The sequence below is a fragment of the Hemitrygon akajei genome, chromosome 7, assembly GCF_048418815.1.
Source record: "Hemitrygon akajei chromosome 7, sHemAka1.3, whole genome shotgun sequence".
NCBI lineage: Eukaryota > Metazoa > Chordata > Chondrichthyes > Myliobatiformes > Dasyatidae > Hemitrygon > Hemitrygon akajei.
This window is the reverse complement of record NC_133130.1, coordinates 173,598,427-173,620,611: the sequence shown is the minus strand read 5'-3', so window position 1 is coordinate 173,620,611 and position 22,185 is coordinate 173,598,427. Positions and strand designations below refer to the sequence as shown.

General features: G+C 44.0%; 1 protein-coding gene across 6 annotated transcripts in view; it reads right to left on the bottom strand.

Moving 5' to 3' along the window:
- Positions 1-22,185, bottom strand: part of LOC140731183 (LIM/homeobox protein LMX-1.2) — a 256,812-nt gene that overhangs the window by 11,778 nt on the left and 222,849 nt on the right. For all 6 annotated transcript variants that reach the window (XM_073052631.1, XM_073052629.1, XM_073052630.1 and 3 more), the window contains 3 exons: positions 13,493-13,725; positions 5,034-5,212; positions 943-1,020 (listed from right to left, as the gene is read on the bottom strand). In XM_073052631.1, coding sequence (XP_072908732.1) covers positions 943-1,020; positions 5,034-5,212; positions 13,493-13,725 — 490 coding nt within the window. The remainder of the gene's footprint in view (positions 1-942; positions 1,021-5,033; positions 5,213-13,492; positions 13,726-22,185) is intronic.

Sequence of the window (22,185 nt, the reverse complement as noted above, 5' to 3'; positions counted from 1 at the left end):
AAGTTCATGCTACATGGGTGTTTTATCCGAAATCGGGCATGGCTTTCTCACACGCAAAATTTTGGAGGAACGACAGGAGGTACCTAATAAAGTGGCCCCTGAGTGAACATCAATGGCCCAGGCACAGGTCTTTGATAAAGGACCTCCAACTGCCCAACTGGAACTTTCCGGAGCTCCTGGTGCAGCCTTCTCTACGTTGCAGAGAACCATCATAAATTGGGGCACCACTTCACTGAGCTCTTCCACTCCATTTGCCAAAAGCAGAGCTTCTCAGTGGCCAGATATTTCAATCCCAATTCCCATTCCTGTTCCAATACGTCGGCCTATGGTCTCCTCTTGTGCCACGATGAGGCCGAGCAACACTTTATATTCAATCTGTGTCGCCTCCAATCTAATAGCATTGAATATCGATTTGTCCTTCCAGTAAAAAACCTTTACCCACACCCTCCTCTCTTCTTGCCTCTTCCCGTCTGCCTATCTCCTCCCCCTGGGGTTCCCCCCCTGCCTTCTCTCCTGCGGTCCACTCTCCTCTCCTATCAGATTCCTTCCTCTCCAGTCCTTTCATCTTTCCTACCCACCTGGCTTCACCCATCACCTTCCAGCTATCCTCCTTCCCCTCCCCCCACCTTTTCATTCTGGCAACTTCCCCCTTCCTTTCCAGCCCTGAAGAAGGGTGTCAGCCTGAAACGTCAGCTGTTTATTCATTTCCACAGATGCCCCCTGAGTTGCTGACTTCCTCCAGCATTTTGTGTGTGTTGCTCCGGATTTCCAGCCTCGGCAGAATCGCTCGTGGTTACTTCTGGATGTCGGGTTTCAAGAATCAGACCACAGGTAGCATAATGAGATTTTAACTCTCTGCCTCTGTCAATCGAGCAGCGGAGAAAGAACATTTGAAAAACGATGACAGAAGTTCCAAGCTGGTTGTGACAAAGCTGTGGTTACCTTGGCTCTTTGATTTTGGAACCAAACTTGAACTACGCGGACACTGAGCCCTGTTTCAGCTGCAAGAGTTTCTCTGACCTGTTGAGGGAAAAAAAAATACTCTCTTTAACAAGCACACAGAAAGCAATTTGACTCAAAGAATGCTTAAAGCTGTTTTTAATATAATAAAGACAAGAACATAAGAAAAAAGAGTGCAAGCTGTCCTTTCAATACCTGAGCCTGCTCCACCATCGAATGAGAACATGGCAGATCTTATTCTGCGTACCTACTGCCCATTACGCCTCTGGTGTTTAGGACAGCAATGAAGTTCCTCCATCTCTGTCTGTATAGAAGGATTTGTCATTGCTGTTTGAGTAACAATTTTTTTGACCAGTCAGGGTTGTTAGCCCTGAGCTGAACCCCTGATCCTGGAGGGACAGGTGGACCACTCTTAGTCTGGCCACTACCCTTTGACCTGTTTGGCATGGGTGACCCTACCAAGAGCCAAAGCATCAAGCCCTGACTCCAGCCAACACAGCTCTCCGGGTCACTGAGGCACACAAGCCCAATGACAAGGTTGTGATCCTCTTGGAGGGGTTCTTATTTTAGCCACAGGTAAATATAAAGATTTGTCACATGCACATCAAAACATTGACACATACAGTGAAAGACTTTGCTTGTGTCAAATCAAATCATCGAGGACTCTGAAGGGCAGCTGCAAGTGTTACCACCTCAATATAGCATGTCCACTGCTTACTAATCCTAACTGTTTATCTTTGTAAACATGGAAGGAACCCCACATGGTCACTGGGAGAACCTACAAATTCCGTACGCGCAACGTGGGAATTGAACCCTGGTCGGTGATCACTGACGCTGTAAATAGACTGTGCTGCCGTGCTGTACAAAACTGAGCTCAACTTTCCTGCCTGCTCCCCACAACAGAGTCTCCATAAATTATCAAAAATCTACTTAGCCTAGACCAGATTCAATGTCACTGCCTCCACAGAATCTGCAGGTAAAGAATTCCATAAATTCTTGATTCCCTGAAGAAATCCCTGCTCAACTGCACCTTAAATAGGTGATGCTTCATTCTGAAGCTACTTTCTCATGTTCTATATCCTCTGATGGGGAGAACAATCCTCTCAGCTTCTATCAAGTCAGAGAAATGCAAACTGTACTCTTTGGCAGAGATAACTGATCAGCTGGGGGCAGGGGTTGGGTAGGAGAGGAGCAGAGTTGCCTTGAGGCATAAACCTCTGTGTCAGCAAAGCAGGCTTGAAAGTTTGAAGCATCTTTCCCTGCTCCATTTCTGGTTAAAGACCAAGAGATGAAAAGGCTCAAACTTTGCTTTAAAAACTGCAAATGTTAGATATCTAAGACAAGAACAGAAAGTGCTGGAATTACTCAGCAGTTCAGGCAGCAGCTGCGGAGAGAGAAACTATCAATGTTTCAGATCCAGGACCTGTCAAAGGGAGTCATTAAACCTATCATGAGCTGCTGAAAGAATTAGATCTTGGGAGTCTAGGAGATCTCACTGAAATATATGAAGTCCTGGTGAGGCACAGCAAGGTAGAAGTTGAGGTGTTTCCACCGAGGAGGACATAGTTATAAGATTAGAGGGTGGTCATTTAAAATGTATAGAAATCTCTTTACGCAGAGGTACTGGATCACTGGAATCCTCTGTCGTGGCGGGTTGTGAAAGGCATATAATTGGGGGCATTTAAAGATCAATAGACGAAAATCTGTGAAAGATATGGGAACCGAGAGTTCTGGAGAAGTGGCACAGAAGAGGAGAAGTGAGGTCTGGGGTAGATCTGCAATGAATGGTGGGACAGATTTGGGGCCAAGTGGCCTACTGCTAATCCTATGTTCTGGGGAAGAGCTCCAGACATGAAATATTAACTGTTTCTCCTAGCACAGATGTGGCCTAACCTGCTGAATATTTCCAGCTGTCTCACATACTCAACAAAGAGGAAAAAGAGTTTTAGAACATGGAACATAGAACATAGAACATAGTTCACCCCACAATTTTGGGCCGCACCAATTAATAACCAAAAGGCCAACTAAGCTAATCCCTACAAACAAGCTGGAGGAACTCAGCAGGTCGGACAGCATCTGTGGAAACGAGCAGTCAACGTTTCGGGCCGAGACCCTTCGTCAGGACTAAGCTAATCCCTTCTGCCTACATGATGTCAATATCCTTCCATTTTACTCATATTCATGTGACAATTTAAATGTCTCTTAAAACCACCCCAGGCAGTGCATTCCAGGCAGCACTTTTCTCTGTGTAAAAAAAACTTCCCCTCACATCTCCTTGAAAATTACCCCCCTCACCTTAAATGCATGACCTCTGGTGTTAGACAATTCAACCCTAGGAAAAAAATACTGTCTGTCTACTCTGTCTATGCCTCTGATAATCTTATAAACCTCTATCAGATCTCCTCTCAGCCAACCCAAATTTGTCCAACCTCTTGTTAAAGCAGTTATACAGTTTCAGTTTAACACATGACCTAGCATTTTTACCGTCACACGCTGGGGCAGACCATGAAGATTACAACTCAGAGGAGAGGAGCTGCCTGCTAAATCCAGACGAACTTGGGTGAGAGTGACAGAAATCCTCTCCTATCAGATTCCACCTTCTTCAGCTTTTTACCTTTTCCACCTATCATCTCCCAGCTTCTCACTTTATTCCCCCTCCCCCACGCACCTAGCCTCACCTATCATCATCTAGCTTATCCTCCTTATCCTCCTCCCACCTTCTTATTCTGGCTTCTTCTCCCTCCCATCTATATGTACTTTATCTGTATGTGTGTGTGTATATATATTGTAATATTTAATATATTTTATGTATTGCACTGTACTGCTGTCACAATACATCAAATTTCATGACATTCAGTATGTCAATAAACATGTTTCCGATTCTAATTCTGATTCCGAATTTAGATTCCCCAGTTGCTGTGGTAGATTTGGATCTCATGGTCTCGGCATTAATTGTACAGGTAACCAGGTCAGATCTTCCCACTCAGAATTAGAGTTATGTCCCAGGAGTACCTAATGCTTCACACTGACTTCCAGAGGGAAAATCCCAGGAGCTTCAATTGTTTGGTCCTCCTGTCGACACTCGACACACGTCATAGAAAACAGAACATAGAACATAGAAATCTACAGCTCATTACAGGCCGTTCGGCCCACAATGTTGTGCTGACCATGAAACCTACTCTAGAGACTGCCTAGAATTTCCCTGGCGCATAGCCCTCTATTTTTCTAAGCTTCATATACCTGACTAAGAGGCTCTTAAAAGACTCCATTGTATTGGATTCTACCGCCACCAGCAGTGCATTTAATGCATCCCACCACTCTCTGTGTGAAATACTTACCCCTGACATCCCCTCAATACCTATTTCCAAGTATCTTAAAACTGTGCCCCCTCGTGTTAGCCATTTCAGCCCTGGGAAAAAGCCTCTGACTATTCAGACGATCAATGCCTCTCATCATCTTATACACCTCTATCAGGTCACCTCTCATCCTTCATCGCTCCAAGGAGAAAAGTCCAAGCTCACTCAACCTATTCTCATAAGGTATATCATGAGATTAACTGCCCCTGAGGAAAATGCCTTACCCTTGTCCTAAATATTTTCCTCTTGGAGGTCCCACAGGTTAGGACAAGTAAATAATGTAAGCAACACACACAAAATGCTGGTGGAACACAGCAGGCCAGGCAGCATCTATAGGAAGAAGCACTGTCGACGTTTCGGGCTGAGACCCTTCGTCAGGACTAACTGAAAGAAAAGATAGTAAGAGATTTGAAAGTAGGAGAGGGAGGGGGAAAGGCGAAATGATAGGAGAAGACTGGAGGGGTGGGGTGAACTAAGAGTTGGAAAGGTGATTGGCAAAAGGGATACAGAGCTGGAGAAGGGAAAGGATCATGGGATGGGAGTTCAGGTCTCGGCCTGAAACATCAACACTGCTTCTCCCTATAGATGTTGCCTGGCCTGCTGCATTCCACCAGCATTTTGTGTGTGCTGCTTGAATTTCCAGCATCTGCAGATTTCCTCGTGTTTGCTTAGTAAATAATGTAGTTGTGCAGAACCATAAAGTTGAAAATCCCTCACCTTCCTGCAAGGTTTGGAAGACACTTCAAATGATGCCTTAAATGCTCTCCTTTGCTGCGTGGTGAGGATGGTCCTGGGGCGTTTTGGCCTCCTCTGATCCTTGCCATCTTCGCAAGCCTTCCCCTGCATTCCCTGAATCTTGCTTGGCTTAATGTCAATATCTTCGTCATCACTCTTTACTGCAAGAGTATCAGAATTCACCGTCAGTTTAAAAGGGTAAAAACATAGTTGTATAAGACATTGGTGAGGCCAGATTTGGAGTATTGTGTACAGTTCTGATCACCTAACTATAGGAAGGATATCAGTAAGATTGAAAGAGTGCAGAGAAGATTTACTAGGATGTTGCTGGGTCTTCAGGAGTTGAGTTACAGGGAAAGATTGAACAGGTTAGGACTTGGAGTGTAGAAGAATGAGGGGATATTTGATAGAGGTTTACAAAATTATGAGGGGTATAGACAGAGTAGATGCAAGTAGGCTCTTTCCACTTAGATTAGGAGAGATAAATACGAGAGGAGATGGCTTTAGGGTGAAAGGGGAAAGGTTTAGGGGGAACATTAGGGGGAACTTCTTCACTCAGTGAGTGGTGAAAGTGTGAAATGAGCTGCCATCTGACATGGTAAATGCGGGCTCACTCTTAAGTTTTAAGAACAAATTGGATAGATACATGGATGGGAGCAGTCTGGAGGGTTATGGACTGGATGCAGGGCTAGCGGAATAAAGTTTTGGCACAGACTAGAAGGGCCAAATGGCCTGTTTTCTGTGCTGTAGTGTTCTATGATTCTAATAGACATTTAGACAGAGAGTCAGATAGACAGAAAGATAGTGGGATGGATATAGAAACACAGATGTATAATTAAGGTGTATATAGGCATGCATTCGATGAGGGGCAAATGTTCAAAGCGGATGTGTTGGGCATGTTTTTCTTACACAGAGAGCAGTCGATGCCTGGCATGGAGGTAGATATAGAACAGAGAACATAGAACAGTCCAGCACAGGAACAGGCCCTTCAGCCCACATGGTTGTGCTGAACCAATCAAATGCAATAGATGCATTTAAGAGTTCTTAGATAGGAACATGAATGCATAGGGGATGGATCCAGGACGGAGGAAGGAATTTGGTGTTCTTAGCTTAATAAGCTTGACACAGCAGACAGAAAGGAAAACAGACAGGGACCTACTGGGTGAAAAGTAGACAGATGGAGAGGTAGACATGCTCCAGGTTGGAGAGACCATGTGCGATTTGACGACGGGGACGGTTTCAGACCTCCTGATGATGCATCTGTCGGGCTGCCCGGGACTCCTGACATTACCAGGTTGGGGCTGACATGCATCAGCTCTCAGTTTGAATCGTTACCTCCACCACACATGGGCTAATTTGGGAAGGAAAGGGCTGACCGCACACAAATGGGGCTCCCTGTCGGTGATTTGCCTGTTGCTCCTTGAGACTTTGTTTGATGTTGTCGTTATATTGCAGCCTGGACTCCACAGGGAGGTCTCGCTCTCATCTCAATACCGTTCGCAAAGGACTGCCAATTCCAAATGTTGACAGTTTTGTGGTCCATGATTTCCAACTTCTATAACTTGCAACCTTGTTTTTGAGATTCCTTTCTTTTATTTTTTTTCTGATCTCAGTGAGGGAAGCCTCATTAATTCCCATAACATTACACACAGGTGGAGATTATTACTTCAGACCACAAAGTGCGAGTAACGAGGGGTGTCCCAGAAAGTAGGAAGACTGCTGGAATTAATTTTTTTAAATGTGACTTAACCTGGCGAAGGGACCCGTTAAAAGCATGTTTAAAAGTGAGGGCTTGTACAGATTTTTTGAAGTTATAATTTCATTTGGTGACTTTGGAAGTAAATTACTAAAAAAAACATAAACTCAATCGACAGGTTTTTACTTCGGTAGAAGTTCTATTTTAAAAAAAAGTTCACCAGCTGAAAAGTGATTTATTTTCGCGGAGTTTGTCATTGACTTCGTCTTGAACCGGGCCCCTGCAAGATGATCCTCTTTTATTTCAATTCAACATATTTATGTAATGATCAAACGCTGCCTGACTTGCCTTAATAACTGTGTCATTATTAACTTCCTGAAATGCCAGTTAAATTTAATGGCTCTCCAAACCTGATAACTCCTAGTCTTTGGAGAGTCGCGGCAGGTCCGGCAGCCGCTGACTGACATCACAGCTTCGCCCGTTTATAAGGCGACATTAAAGAAATCAACTTTCAGAAACAGCTTAAGGAGAGCAAGCAATGGCGGGATGCACTCGATCCCCGCCTCCCCCCCCGCTTCGTAGACCCCTGCCCCACATGTTCGGCGCTCTCTGCCTTTCCTGTAGATACCAACGGGTCTTTCTTTGATCATCCGCTGCTGATGACTTGGACATGGGGAGCAGTTTGTACTCTGCCATCTGAATATCATCAAGGTTAGTTAACTCTTGGCGTTCCTTAGTGCCGTTTTTTTTTTGTGACCGGGCTGCTAATCAAACGTGGAATCTGCGCTGGTCGGCTCTGAGTTAAGAAGGAATGCCCCGTAAACAAAAACAGGCCCGCAGAGATGCTTTGACAAATTCTTTGACAGTTGTCTGCAGCAAAATATGGAACAGCTGCGCCTGTACCACATCGTGAGTAATGGGTGTGGATGTTTCAGTGGGCGCACTGAATTGAGTTACGTGCTGTTTCTTCATGAAACGCTAAAGAAAGCAAGCCCGGCTAGTTATACGCGGGGCAATGTCATTACTAACTGACTCGAAATGTCACACGTCCACTTAACTGGGATGAAAACAGGAACAGAACTGAAACGCAACTACTGACCCTCAAGCTGAGCACCTCTCCGGTAGCAGCTGTATTTATCATCAGTAGGATTGGAAACCATTGGAAGCCTTTTGAACTTTTAAAATGTCCAACAACACGGAAATGTTAGTGGAAAGATTGGTGGGAAAGGTTCTGAAGGACAGGATTAATCAGCACTAGCAGAAATTGGATTGATCTGGGATAGTCAGCTTGGTTTTGTTATGTGGAGGTCACATCTGACTAACTTGAACTAGTTTTTGAAGACTGCTGATGAAGGTGCTACGGTGTAGTGACTTCAATCCAGAAGGTCCCACATGCCATACTGGTAAGAACCCATAGAATCTGGAGCAATTTAGCGACTGGACTCATTTTCACTCAGTGGCCACTTTATTAGGTACAGGAGTGGAACCTGGTGTGTCTTCTGCTGCTGTTGTAGTCCTGAGGAGACTGAGGTCCTCTAACATCTGCCGGACGATGCTGAGGATGTTCTACGAGGCTGTGGTGGCCAGTGCTATCGTGTTTGCTGTTCTGTGCTGGGGCAGCAGGCTGAGGGTAGCAGACACCAACAGGATCAACAAACTCATTCGTAAGGCCAGTGTTGTTGTGGGGGTGGAACTGGACTCTCTGACGGTGGTGTCTGAAAAGAGGATGCTGTCCAAGTTGCATGCCATCTTGGACAATGACTCCCATCCACTCCATAATGTACTGGTTAGGCACAGGAGTACATTCAGCCAGAGACTCATTCCACCGAGATGTAACACTGAGCGTCATAGGAAGTCATTCCTGCCTGTGGCCATCAAACTTTACAACTCCTCCCTCGGAGTGTCAGACACCCTGAGCCAATAGGCTGGTCCTGGACTTAATTCCACTTGGCATTATTTACTTCTTATTATTATTTAATTATTTATGGTTTTATATTGCTATATCTCTACACTATTCTTGGTTGGTGCGACTGTAACAAAACCCAATTTCCCTCGGGATCAATAAAGTATCTGTCCGTCTGTCTGTTCAACCTGTAGTGCATTCAGAGATGCTCCTCTGCCCACCATTGTTGTAACGTGTGGGTTATTTCAGTTACTATCGCCTTCTTGTCAGCTGGAATCAATCTGAATAATCTCCCTTGACCCTTTCATTAACAAGATGTTTTCACCCACAGATCCACCACTCACTGGATTTTTTTTTGTTTCTAGCACCATTCCCAAAAAACTCTATAGACTCCTGTGTGTGAGAATCCAGAAGTTTCTGAGATACTCAAACCACCCCGTCTGGCTCCATTAGATCATATTTCTTCTTCATTCTGATGTTTGGTCTGAACAACACAATTACCTCTTGACTCTGTCGGCATGCTTTTATAAATTGAGTGGCTGCCACATGATTGGCTGATTAGATATTTGCATTAATGAGCAGGTGTACTTAATAAATTAGCCACTGAGAGCATATAGAGTAAACATGGAGGGAATGTTTCCTATAGTGGGAGAGTCTAAGTTCAGAGAGTGCAACCTCAGAATACAGGGATGTCCCTTTAGAACAAAACTGAAGAGGAATTTCTTTAGCCAGAGAGTGGTAAATCTGTGTATTTATCACCACAGACTGCTATGGAGGCCAAGTCATTGGGTACATTTAAAGTGGAGGTTGATAAGTTCTTGATTAGTCAAAGATTACAGGGAGAAGGCAGGAGAGTGGGATTGAGAGGTATAATAAATCAGCCATGATAGAAGCAGACCCAATGGGCCAAATGGCCTAGTTCTGCTTCAATGTCTTATGATTTTATTGATCCAAAACTGGTTTGTTGAATGGAGGAAGAGGGCAACAGGTAAGAGTGGTTATTGTGATTAGAATCATGTAAGGCAGCGATCTGTGCTGTGACCCTTGGTATCTGTTACCTCCAATGATGATCAGGATATGAATGCAGTAGCTATGTTTAACTGATGGTAGTGTTGTGCATAACATAGGTACCATCATCAATGATGGAATGATATTGATTAGTTGGCAAGATGAGCAGAGGAATAACAGATGGAATTTAATGCTGAAAACACGTAAAGTGCTATATTTCGGAAGGGTTAATTAGGCTAGAATATACACGGTGATTGGTAGGGCCCCAGAAACCACTGAAAACCAGAGGGATCTAGTGAAGCAGCAACACAAATACATGAGGTCGTTAAGATGGCAGAGTTTAATTTGGGCGTAGTATATAAGAGAGGTAGGTGTTTGCAGTACCGATCTATAAATCATTGGTAAGGCCACAGCTAAAGTACTGTGTGCATTTCTGAGAGATCAATATTTTAAGATTATAATATTAAAGATTTTAATATTTATTATAATTATAACATGTACATCGAAACATACAGTGACCAACCCGTGTTGTTTGTTGGTGCAAAACAGCACATAATATGCCCACAACTTATTAACCCTAACCCTAACCTGTAGGTCTTTGAAATATAGGAGAAATTTCACCCAGTCACAGGGAGAACATACAAACTCTTTACAGACAGTGGCGGAACTGAACCCTGATGGGTGATCACTGGTGTACTATCCGCTATGCTACCATGTCGCCCTATTGGAGGGATATGATTGCACTAGAGGAAGCGCAGAGAAGATTCGCGGAGATGTTGCCTGGGAAGGAGACCCTGGAGATACCAGACATACTCTCTTTGCAAGAAGATGCAAGGAGTTGTCCAAGTGAGATATACAAGGTTTCAGGGAACAGATGGACTTTCCTCTCTAGCAGGGGTGTGCATAACCAGAGAGCATACTGTATGCTTACAGTCAGAGATTTGAAGAAGAATATTTTTGACCGGAAGGGGTTGAAGCCTGAAACTCCCTCCATGAGCAGGTGATAGAGGCACAAAGTCTCAGAACATTTAAGCCCATTCAGGTGAGCACTTGAAACACAATGGATTTGAAAGTTAGAAGCAGAGTGGTGGGGGGAAAAGGGCTAGTACTGTATAACATGATATTTGACCTACAGGACAGAGTCAATGGGCTGAAGGGCTTCTCACTGTGCTGTTTGACTATACCATTCCACGTATATGCCAGAAAGGTACAGATCAGTGTGAATCTTGGAACAAGAAAGTGTGGTTTAGGAATCAATCTGGTGTCGCTGGAATTGAAAGCTCAGTTTGTGGAGTTATGGAGCTGAACTTCAGAGGCAGAGTGAAGCATATGTCACCAGTACAGTATGTGTGTCTGCCACAACCAGCTGGGGATGAGGTTCTGGGCACGTCCTAACAATGCCAGTTTGTCATCATATCCAACTGGCATCAAATCAAATCCATCCACCAATCACAGGAAGGCACCAGATGGTCGAACCAGTGTGGGCGAGCAAAGCAGTGACGTAAATTCAAAGACAGATGTAGTGTGGGCCACAACAGAGCATTGGAATCGTGGCTCTGGGAGTCATTCTGGCTGCCAGACTTGCTGTCTCCAGACACCCGTGACACATTCACAACCAGCACTGTTGTGGCCCAGTGTTGTCAAGATGTTGGTGAACAGATATGTGAAGAGGAAAGAGGCAGCACGGGTAGAGGTGGAACCTCACAGCTCTGGCATCGCAGTCCGATCCTGACCTCCGGAGCTGTGTGGATGGAGTTTGCATGTGGTTCCTTCCCACAGCCCAAAGACATGTGGGTTGGTTGATTAACTGGCCACGGTCAATTGCACCCGGTTTGTAGGTGAGTGGCAGAGTCGAGGGCAGTGTGATGGCAATGCGGGAAGAAATAGGCGGCATCCTTCAATAAGGACCCCCCGTCACCTAGGACAAGCCCTCTTCTCCATTGCTACCATCAAGGTGGAGGTACAGGAACCTGAAGGCACACACTCAATGATTCAGGACCAGCTTCTTCCCCTCTGTCATCAGATTTCAGAATGGACATTGAGCCTATGAACAATACCTCACTACTTTTCCCCTCTTTTTTGTGCATTGCTTATTTAATTTATTTTGATATATACTTTTTGTAATTTTTTATTATTGTGTTTTGCAATGATGGGTGGTGGGGGAAGATACATCTCTACCGAAGGAGGTGCCAGGTGCTCCTTCCCTCTGCTAGCCTGCAGGTCACCCTTGGGCAAGGTGTAGCATCTGCTTAGCCCCTGATCAGGGTCACATGAAGCCATGGGAGTAAGTGGATAGCCATATGAGCAGTTGGCGCATATCACAAGTCCTGGTTATACGACCACTGACACCAGGCAGACAGAGTATTGACAATGGCTGGGGTCACCCGTCTTGTAAAGACACTGCCCAGAAGAAGGCAGTGGCAAACCTTCTGTAGAAAAGTTGCCAAGAACAATTGCGGTCAAAGACCAAGATTGCCCTCGTCATACGACACAGCACATACTGATGATGATAATTGCAATGTACTGCTGCAACATAATGACAAATTTCATACTATTAAACCTGATTCTGAGTCTGATGAGAAAGAGAGTAGTATAGGGTTAGTGCAAATGGATGTGTGATGGCTGCTGTGAACACACTGGGCTGATGGGTTGGCTTCCATGGCAAGGAGAAGATGAAGAAAGTGAGGATGAGGAAGAAGATAAAGAAGTAGAAGGAGAGGATATAGAATAAGAAGATGATGAGGGAGAGGAAGAAAAGGGGGAAGAAGTGGATAAAGAAGAAGAAAAGAGAAATAAATGGAGAGGAGGAAGAGAAGGGGAGGAAAAGAAGGGGAAAGGAAGGAGAAGAAAAGGAGAATGAGATAGAGGTAGAAGAGAAGGAGGAAGATGAAGGGGAAGAAGAGGAAGAATGGGAAGAGGAAAGAAGGGGAAGCAGAAGAAGAAAATATCAGCAGTAGTTCATTGATTCAGTCTCTGCCTGACTGTTGTGTTCCATAGTCAGTTCTATGAATTGGTGCCAATTCATTTCAACAGTTTTATGAGATGCCTGCTGTTACAGGGAGAAACTAGGAGAGTTCTTCTTGGATGTTAAAGGCCAATGTAATGGATGTGCTCAAATTCTGTCGATGATATTCTGGAAATCACAGGATTACAGAATTGTTATGGCAGTGAAAGAGGCAGTCCTACCCATTAAATCCATTCAAACTCTGTTCAGCCTCATTCCCACATTATGTCCCCATATAGTTTAAATTATTCTTCCTCGTGTACCTCTCAAGATCTCTTCTAACAAGTCCTAAGAGACTTGTGCCACCATCCCTTTTATAGTCAAGTTCCAGATCTTCTCCACCCTCTGTGCAAAATGACACGTGGTGTTGGACAAATCCCATCTTACTGATTTAGGTCTCACTTTCAAGGACTCTTCAACTCAAGTTCTCAGTATTTTATTTATTTATTTTGTTATTCATTTATTGTTCATTTATCTGCTTTTGTATTTGCACAGTTTGTCTTCTTTTGCACATTGGTGGTTTGTCAGCCTGTGTGTGTAGTTTTTCACTGATTCTATTATATTTCTTTGTTCTAATGTGAATGCCTGCAAGAAAGTAAATTTCAGGGTACTTCGATTATAAATTTACTTTGAACTTTAGGTCTGTGCTGGGAAGGTTCCCTTAAGGCAAGTTTCAAGGAAGTCTTAGGAATGAAGAGTTTTGACAGAGTAATTGGGCAGAAATGGTTTCCAGTGGCTGGAGACCTGGCAGCCTAATGGACGCCGAGATTAAAATGGTGTCCAAAGCACTGGTGTGTGTTTCTCTCTGAGATGCTGTGTGCGGTCTTTACCTGAATCAGAGTCATCCGGGCTGACGGAACTCAGCAGGTCCTTCTCCTTCTCGTAGTCGCTTTTGCAGAGAAGCTGCCCCTCCTTCAGCACGTATTCGTCGCCCTTCCTCAACTGCCGCTCGCAGACGCAGCAACAGAAGCAGCTCAGGTGGTAAACGCATTCCAAAGACCGCATGACAAATTCCGTTGGCGCTATCTTCTCCATGCAGCCATTGCACTTTGTTGCAAACAACCTGTAAAAGAGGAGATGGGCCTTCAGGTAGTGCTTGTGCATTGGACACTGCTGGTTTCCACTGACCTCGGTTAATATCTGGTTACATAGGAGTCCAGGGATTAATTGCCATAGTCATAGAAGATAGAACAGTCCAGCACAGGAACAGGCCCTTTGGCCCGCAATACTGTGCTGACCCAATTAAATTAGTAATCAAATGGCCAACTAAACTACTATCTTCTGTCTACACAATGTTCATATCGTTCCTCTTTCCTCACATTCACGTGCTTATCCAAAGTCTCCTAAAAGTCCCTAATGTTGAGTATGATGTTCTCCTAAGGCAGGGGTTCCCAATCATTTTTATGCCATGGACCCCAGGTTAGGAACCCCTGTCCTAAGGGTTTATTCCCTCAATGAACTCCTTTGCATGTCTGTGTTTAACATGGGGAGGCCGATGCACAAATCATTGTTACACATAATAGAATCGTAGAGACATCTGGACCATCGTTTCCATTTTAGGCAACATTGTAACTTAGATTAATTAATTTTCTTTGTTTTATTTTTTGAGGTACAATGTGGACTCGGCTCTTCTGGCCCTTTGAGCCATACCACCCAGCAACCCCTGATTTAACCCATGGGAAAATTTACAATGACCAATTAACCTATCAACTGCTACTTCTTTGGACTGTGGGAGGAAACCAGAGAGCCAGAGGAAACCCACACGGTCACGGGTAGAACGTGCAAACTACTTACAATGACAGGAACTGAACCTGGGTCGCTGGTACTGTAAAGCGTTGTGCGAACTACTACACTACCACGCCCCCTCAAGTGCTCTAAGTGCAATTCTCTGTCCATAGCCCCATTGGTTATGACTCTTTAAGTGCGCATCCAGTTAAGTGCTGAAAGTTTTTACCTTCACCACTCCTTCGGGTAGTCAGTTCTGGTTTAGATGGAGTCACCGAGTCGTACAGCATGGAAGAGTGGAGTTGGGTAGGGGATATCCCTCAAACCATGAAAGGGATATCACTTTAAGAAGCTATTTAATGGCAATGGTGTTATGTTTATTTCTGGATTATTTTTCTTTCTTAAAGTTTGCAAGAAGTAATGTACTGACCAAGAATATAAAGATTTTTGTACTATTTCTTCCATTTGTTTTTATTTTTATCATGAAAATGTCTATTTTCGAAATACAGAAAAAAAAACCAACTTGACTGTCTCTGACCAATGTTGTGAAAAGTGTTGTTTTGCTACAGCAGTACAGTGCAAGACATTAGGAGCTTAAGCAGACAGAGCCTATACTCTTGGAGATCAAAGAAGTGGAGGGTGATCTTAATTAAATATACAAGGGTTGACAGACACAAGAGATTCTGCAGATGCTGTAAATCTTAAGCAACGCACACTAAATGCTGGAGGAGCTCAACAGCTCAGGCAGCATCTATGGAGCGAAATGTACAGTCAATGCTTTGGACTGAGACCCTTAGTCTTGGGCTGAAATGTCGACTGTTCATTTCCCTCCAGAGTAAAGATTAAAGATTAGTTTTACTTGTCACGTGTACATCAAAACATACAGTGAAATATGTCATTTACGTCAACGACCAACACGGTCTGAGGACGTGCTGGGGGGAGCCCGCGAGTGTCACCAACAACTCACTAACCTTCATTGTACGTCTTTGGAATGTGGGAGGAAACAGGATCACTTGGAGGAAACCCATGCTGTCACAGGGAAGCTGCACAAATTCCTTAAAGACAGTGGCAGGAATTGCTATCACCCCGATCTTGCTATCACTGGCGCTGTAAAGCATTATGCTAACCACTTCACTACCATGTCACCCCATGGTTGCTGCCCGGCCTGCTCAGTTCCTCTGACGTTTTGAATGAGAAGGTCTGGAATTGATGCCTCAGCTAGGCCAACATAACAACTGTGCAAACTCTGAGGAAGAGTTCCTGACTGAAAACCTGAACTGGTTTCCCTTTCCTCAGATGTTGCCTGACTGGCTGAATTTAAACAGCAGTTTATGTTTTTTTTTGTTTAGAGATACAACAGCGTAACAGAGCTTTCCAGCCCATTACACCCATGTGACCAATCAACCTTCTTAACGGAACGTACTTGGAACTTGGGGAGAACACAAACACTCTGTCCCAGAGGAAACTCGTATGTCACAAGAAGAACATACAGACTCCTTGCGGGAAGCGGCAGGAATTGAACCCAGGTTGCTGGCTCTGTAGTAGCATTACACTAACTTCCACACTATGGTGCCACCTCAGGTTTTCTGTTTTTGGTTCAAACTCCAGCTTCCGAAGTTTCATTTCTTTTCCGAGGCACTTGCCTTCCGAGTTCCCTGCAGAACTTGCATATGGACTTCCAGCAGTTTAGATACAGGATACCCACGTCTCCTACACTTTCCTTCTCACAGCATGCAAAAAATCATTCTGCTTTCTACCTTGTCCACCCAGGTTGTCATGTTCCACACTTTTTCCACATAATTTTCCTAAAAGGTCGGCCTTATTTGCCGCGTGGCTGGTTAGTAATTTGATTCAAAGATGGTGACAAATCTGCGTATTGGAGGGAATTTGAAAATTTGGTTGAATGGTGCCACAGCAACCTTCCCCTCAACGTCAGCAAAACCAAACAGCTGATTATTGACGTCAGGAGGAGGAAACTGGAGATCCATGGCCCAGTCCTCATTGGGGGATTGGAGGAGGAGAGGGTCAGCAACTTTAAATTCCTTGGCGTTATCATATAAAAGGATCTGTCCTGGATCAGCACGCGAGTGCCGTCACAGAGAAGGCCTGACAGCACGACTACTTTCTTAGGAGTTTGTGTTCGTGTAAACTTTGGCAAACGTCTACGGATGCAGAGGGAGAGTATCCGGTCTGGGATGGAAGCACCCACGCCCGGAAACAGAAAAGGCCACAGAAAGCGGTGAACACAGCCCAGTCCGTCAGAGGAAAAGCCCTCCCCACCACTGAGCACATCCACAAGGAGTACTACCGCAAGAAAGCAGCATCCACCATCAAGGGCCCCCACGATCTAGGCCATGCTCTTTCTCAATACCACCGACAGGCCTCGGGTCCCACACCACCAGGTTCAGGAGCAATTATTACCCTTCGGCCATCAGGCTGCTGGACCAGTGTGGATAATTTCACCCACCGCAACATGGAACTGATTCAACGACCTACAGCCTCACTCTACAACTCACGTTCTCAGTTTTACTTTGTTTTCATTTGCACAATGTCTCCTTTTATACAGCGATGGTTAGTCAGTCTTTGTCTATGCATAGGTTTTCCATAAATTCGATTGTATTTCTTTATTTTCCTGTAAGTGCCTGCAAGAAAAGAAGCTGAAGGTCCTATATGGTGACATATGTATACTGTAAGATATAAGAACAGAATTAGGCCATTTGGCCCATCGAATCTGCTACCCCATTTCATCATGACTGATCCATTTCCCCCTCAGAACAATCTCCTGCCTTCTCCCCCTATCCATGCATGTCCTGGCTAATCAAGAACCTATCAAACTCTGCTTTAAATATCCATACAGATTTGGCGTCCACAGCTGCCTGTGGCAATGAATTCCACAGATTCACCACTCTCTGGCTAAAGAAATTCCTCCTCATCTCCGTTCTAAATGGACGTTCCTCTATTCTGAGACTGTACCATCTGGTCCTGGACTCCCCCACTATAGGAAACATCCTCTCAACATCCACCGTCTAGGCCTTTCAACATTTGATATTGTCCTTTGATAATACATTTACTTTGACTCTGACTTTTGATCTTGTTGTGATCATCCAGAGCACCTCATTTAATCCCACTTCATCCTGTGCCTTTCAGAACCACATGTCGAAGTTTAATGAGAAAGCACATGTAACAGCTGACTGAATAAATCCCAATCTCAAATATCTGTTTGCAGCTCCATTAAACTAGTGCAACGTCTTCCATATGCAAAATAACCCAGCAAACTCTACATTATTTAATTTGTTCACCGATTACCAGGAAAAGCCAAATTGGTAGCAGCAGGCTTGATGGCCTATGTCGTGAGCCTTAGCTTGTCTGCTAAATCACAATGTTTGCCCAGTGCATTACTGGACCGGGATGCGAGGTAATTTTGAGACGACCATAATGAGGTGTGATGTGGAATGTTCCTTGGGGCTGCCCTGGCCGTTGGCAAGATTACACACAGCCTCAAACAGAGACTGACGTTAGAGAGTTTGATGTGTTACATTGGTATCATCTTCAAAGCTAAGAAAGTGCTTGCATGTGAATGCAAAGCAGAAACCTCTCCCTCAGGATACTCCAAACAACCAATTAACTACTTTGAAGTGTAGACACTGCTTCCAAAGTAGAAACATGGCAGGCTTGTTTGTACTCAGCAAGCTTCCACAAACACACAGGAGCAGAACTGGACCATTTGGCCCATCGAGACTAGTCCACCATTCCATCTTGGCTGATTTATCATCCCTCTCAACCCCATTCTCCTGCCTTCTCCTTTGATGCCCTTACTAATCAAGATCCTATCAACCTCCCAATGACTTGGCCTCCTCCACAGCAGTCTGTGGCAATGAATTCTACAGATTCATCACCCTCTGGCTAAAGAATTTCCACCTCATCTCTGTTCTTCTCTTCTGTGGCCCTGGACTCACTCACTGTTGGAAACATCCTCTCAAAATCCACTGTATCTAGGCCTTTCAATATTCGATAGGTTTTAATGAACCCCCCCCCCCCCCCATTCTTCTAATCTCCCGCAAGTATTGGTGGAGAGCCATCAATCGCTCCTCATATGTTAACCCTTTCATTCCCTGGATCATTCTCGTGAATCTCCTCTGGACCCTCTCCAATTCCAGCATATTCTTTCTTAGATACGTTGCCCAAAACTGCTCGCAATACTCCACGTGCGATCTGAGCAATGCCTTATAAAGCCTCAGCATAGCATTCTTCATTTTCTATTCTAGTCCTCTCTAACATAGCATTTGTCTCCCTCAATCACCAGCTACACCTGCAAGTTAATGCGGTATAGGACCAGGTAGGATTTGGATGGGGACTAAATACTAATCAATAAGTCGGTATCTCATCCAAGAATGTTGCTGCGTCTTCCATCCACAGTTTTAGTACCTTGCTCCAGAGTTGCACATATCACTTTTTCCATTTTGCAAGACTTTAAACCAATTGCCAGCAGTTTGTCCAATTCAGAATGATTCTCCCAATCATTCAAAGTCAAAGTAAATTTATTATCAATGTGCGTGTACATTCAATGGTACACCTGTATGCTTGCTCATTAATGCTATTATCTAATCAGCCAATCATATGGCAGCAACTCAATACATAAAAGCACACAGACATGGTCAGGAGGTTCAGTTGTTGTTCGGATCAATCATCAGAATAGGAAGAAATGTGATCTAAGTGAATGTTTGTTGGTGCCAGACGGGGTGGTTTGAGTATCTCAGAAACTGCTGATCCCCTAGAATTTTCACACACAACAGTCTCTGGAGTTTACAGATAATGGATAGTTCCAAATCATTGTGAATCTTTGCACACGGCTGCTTGAGAGTATCGATTGGCATACTTCTGACACTATGACGAGATGACAATCCTCGGAGAAGATCAAGCACCACACCTCACAGATTCATAAAGTCATAGAGCAAAACAGAATGGATGCAGGCCATTCAGCCCAAAGAGTCCATGCCGACCACAACGCCCACCCCACCAGGGAACTCTTCGACACGTCGAAGAGTCTGCAGTTTCCTCTTTGGCATCATCAGCTCCCTCAGAATCCGCGAAACTCGAATAAACATCATCCTCAATCCTAAAGCACAGTCGAAGAAAGGCCCAGAAATTTGAAAGTATAACAAAAGCAGAAAAGGCAATAAATGCTCAGTAGTATGCTCAGGTGTGCCACGGCACATATTCTAAACGGTTACAGATCGTTTGGAATGAAGGAGCCAGAGCAAAGGATCAGAAAAAGCTGCAGAAGGTTTGCAGACTCACCCAGCTCCATCATGGGTGATAGCCACTGCAGCACCAACTACAAACGGCGATGCCTCAAAAGGCAGTATCTATCATTAAAGCATCCCATAACCCAGGTCATGCCCTCTTTTCATTACCACCATCAGAGAGGAGGTACAGGAGGCTGACGTAGGTATAAGAACAGCTTCTTCCCTCCACGCTCCCCCCCACTGATCAGATTTTTGACAGACAACAAACCAACTGATTAACTCTGCCTCACTATTTTTGCACTACTTATTTAATTTTAATGTATATTTCTTATTGTTAGGTTATAGAATTTTTTATATATTGCATTGTAATGCTGCCGCAAAATAACAAGTTTCAGGACGTATGTCAGTGGTATTACACCTGATTCTGGTTCAGGTCGGACAGTATCTGCAGACATTTCAGTTTGGATGACAGGATGTTTGGAGTTTATTTCAGACTTCCAACATCTGCCTTTTCCAATATTCGCACTTTCCAAAGGAGCTGGTTCTGTGACAAGCCTTCTTTCAGGGTGGTTTTTTAGGTAACCGCAATTTTGTTTTAGGTAAATTTCACTAACAAGTTTACTCTTTATATGTACTATTTAGGAAGTCTTGTCAATAAGGCCCTCAAGGATTACATTAGGAAATTTTAAACCTGCCGCCTGGTTTGTAAATGAACCACCTGCGATTTTCTGCTCCCAATAACTTGTAAACTAATCTCTCTGCTCCGTTTAATTAAGCCTCGGGCTGTTGTCTAAACACTGGTGTTGTTACGGTGGACAGTTAAGTGATTTTTTTAAAGCTCAGTAGGTTTGCCTTAAGAACTAAGAACATTCAAACTTTCTTCTTTGACAACAAATCAGCTGGAACACCACAAGTGTTAATCCCCCAAAAAAAACCTTGAGTAAAAAGTCATTTGCGATAAAGGATGGAAGTGAGGAGGAATTCTTTAGAACACAACATCGGCAACGATTGCAAAGCAAGTACACGTTAATCCCTGCCTCTTCATTCCCACTGGCTTTGCCCACTTTCCTGATTCCTTCAATGGTTTCTTTTATTTTATGAATCAAGAATAAAATTCTGAACTTTCCTAGGGCAAAGTGTTTCTGTCGAACTCCCTGGTTGCTCCAACAGGTCTGGAAAGCTGAATTAACTAAATATTTTACATAAAGCAGGTCCTTTGAAGAGGACAAAAGCCTTTTCTATTCTATATCCACAGTCTCTTGTGTCAGCCTTTCGATTCTCTTCCTGCTTGTTATTCCACAGATATATTAAAGGTTTGGCCAAATGTAAACTGGAAGTGTAAGCATACTGCTTTATCCCACAGCCTACTAAATATATTTTCTTGCAGATTTGTTGGTTGAAATAGAACTTGCAGTCCAACTCTATTGGATAGAAGATCTACATTTAAATGCAGCCTTTATATATATATATATATAAATACACACGCACACACACACACTCTCTCTCTGTCTCTCTCTCTCTATCTATATTTATATTATTTATAGATAAATAATATAAATATATATTATTTAGAGCAGGGATTCCCAACCTTTTATATGCCATGGATCCCTACCCTTAACTGAGGGGCCCATGGACCCCAAGTTGGAAAGCCCTGATTTAGCGATAGATTGCAGAAAAGGCCCTTCTGGCCTTTCAATTTTCATGCCAGCAACTCACCAGTTTAACTCTAGCCGAAGCACGGGACAATTTACGATGACCAACTAACCCACCAACTCGTCCACCTTTGAACTGTGGGAGGAAACCAGAGCACCCAGAGAAACCCATGCGTTCACCAGCAGGATGTACAAATTCCTTACTTAGGCGCCAGAAATGAACTCTGAACTCCGACACCCTGAACTGTAATAATGTCGCACTAACCATTATGCTACCATGCTAACCATTGTGCCATCTCAGTGTTGTGAAAGAGGTAACAGAAAAGATCATGGAGGCATCAGTAATATTCTTTCAAGAATCACTAGATTCTGGAATGGTTCTGGATGACTGGAAAACCATGGATGTCACTCCACTCTTTAAGAAGAGAGGGAGGCAAAAGACAGGATTTATAGGCTAGTTAGTCCTACTTCAGTGGTTGGCAAGATGATAGTGTCCATTATTAAGGATGAGGTTTTGGGATACCTGGAAGTACAGAATAAAGTTGGCCAAAGTCAGCATTGTTTCCCTAAAGGGGAAATCTTGCTTGACAAATCTGTCGGAATTCTTTAAGGAAATAACAAGCGAAATAGACAAAGGAGAGTAAGGGGATGCTGTTTACTTGTTTTTTTTAGAAGGTCTTTGACAAGGTGCTGCACATGAGGCTGCTAAACAAGTTAGCCTGTGGTATTACAGGGAAGATACTAGCATGGAGAGAGATTGGCTGACTGGCAGGTGGCAAAGAATAGGGCCTTTTCTGGTTGGCTATCGGTGACTAGTGGTGTTCCTCAGGGGTCAGTTTTCAGTCTGTTGCTTTTCACGTTACATGTTGATGATCTGGGTAACAGAATAGATGGCTTTGG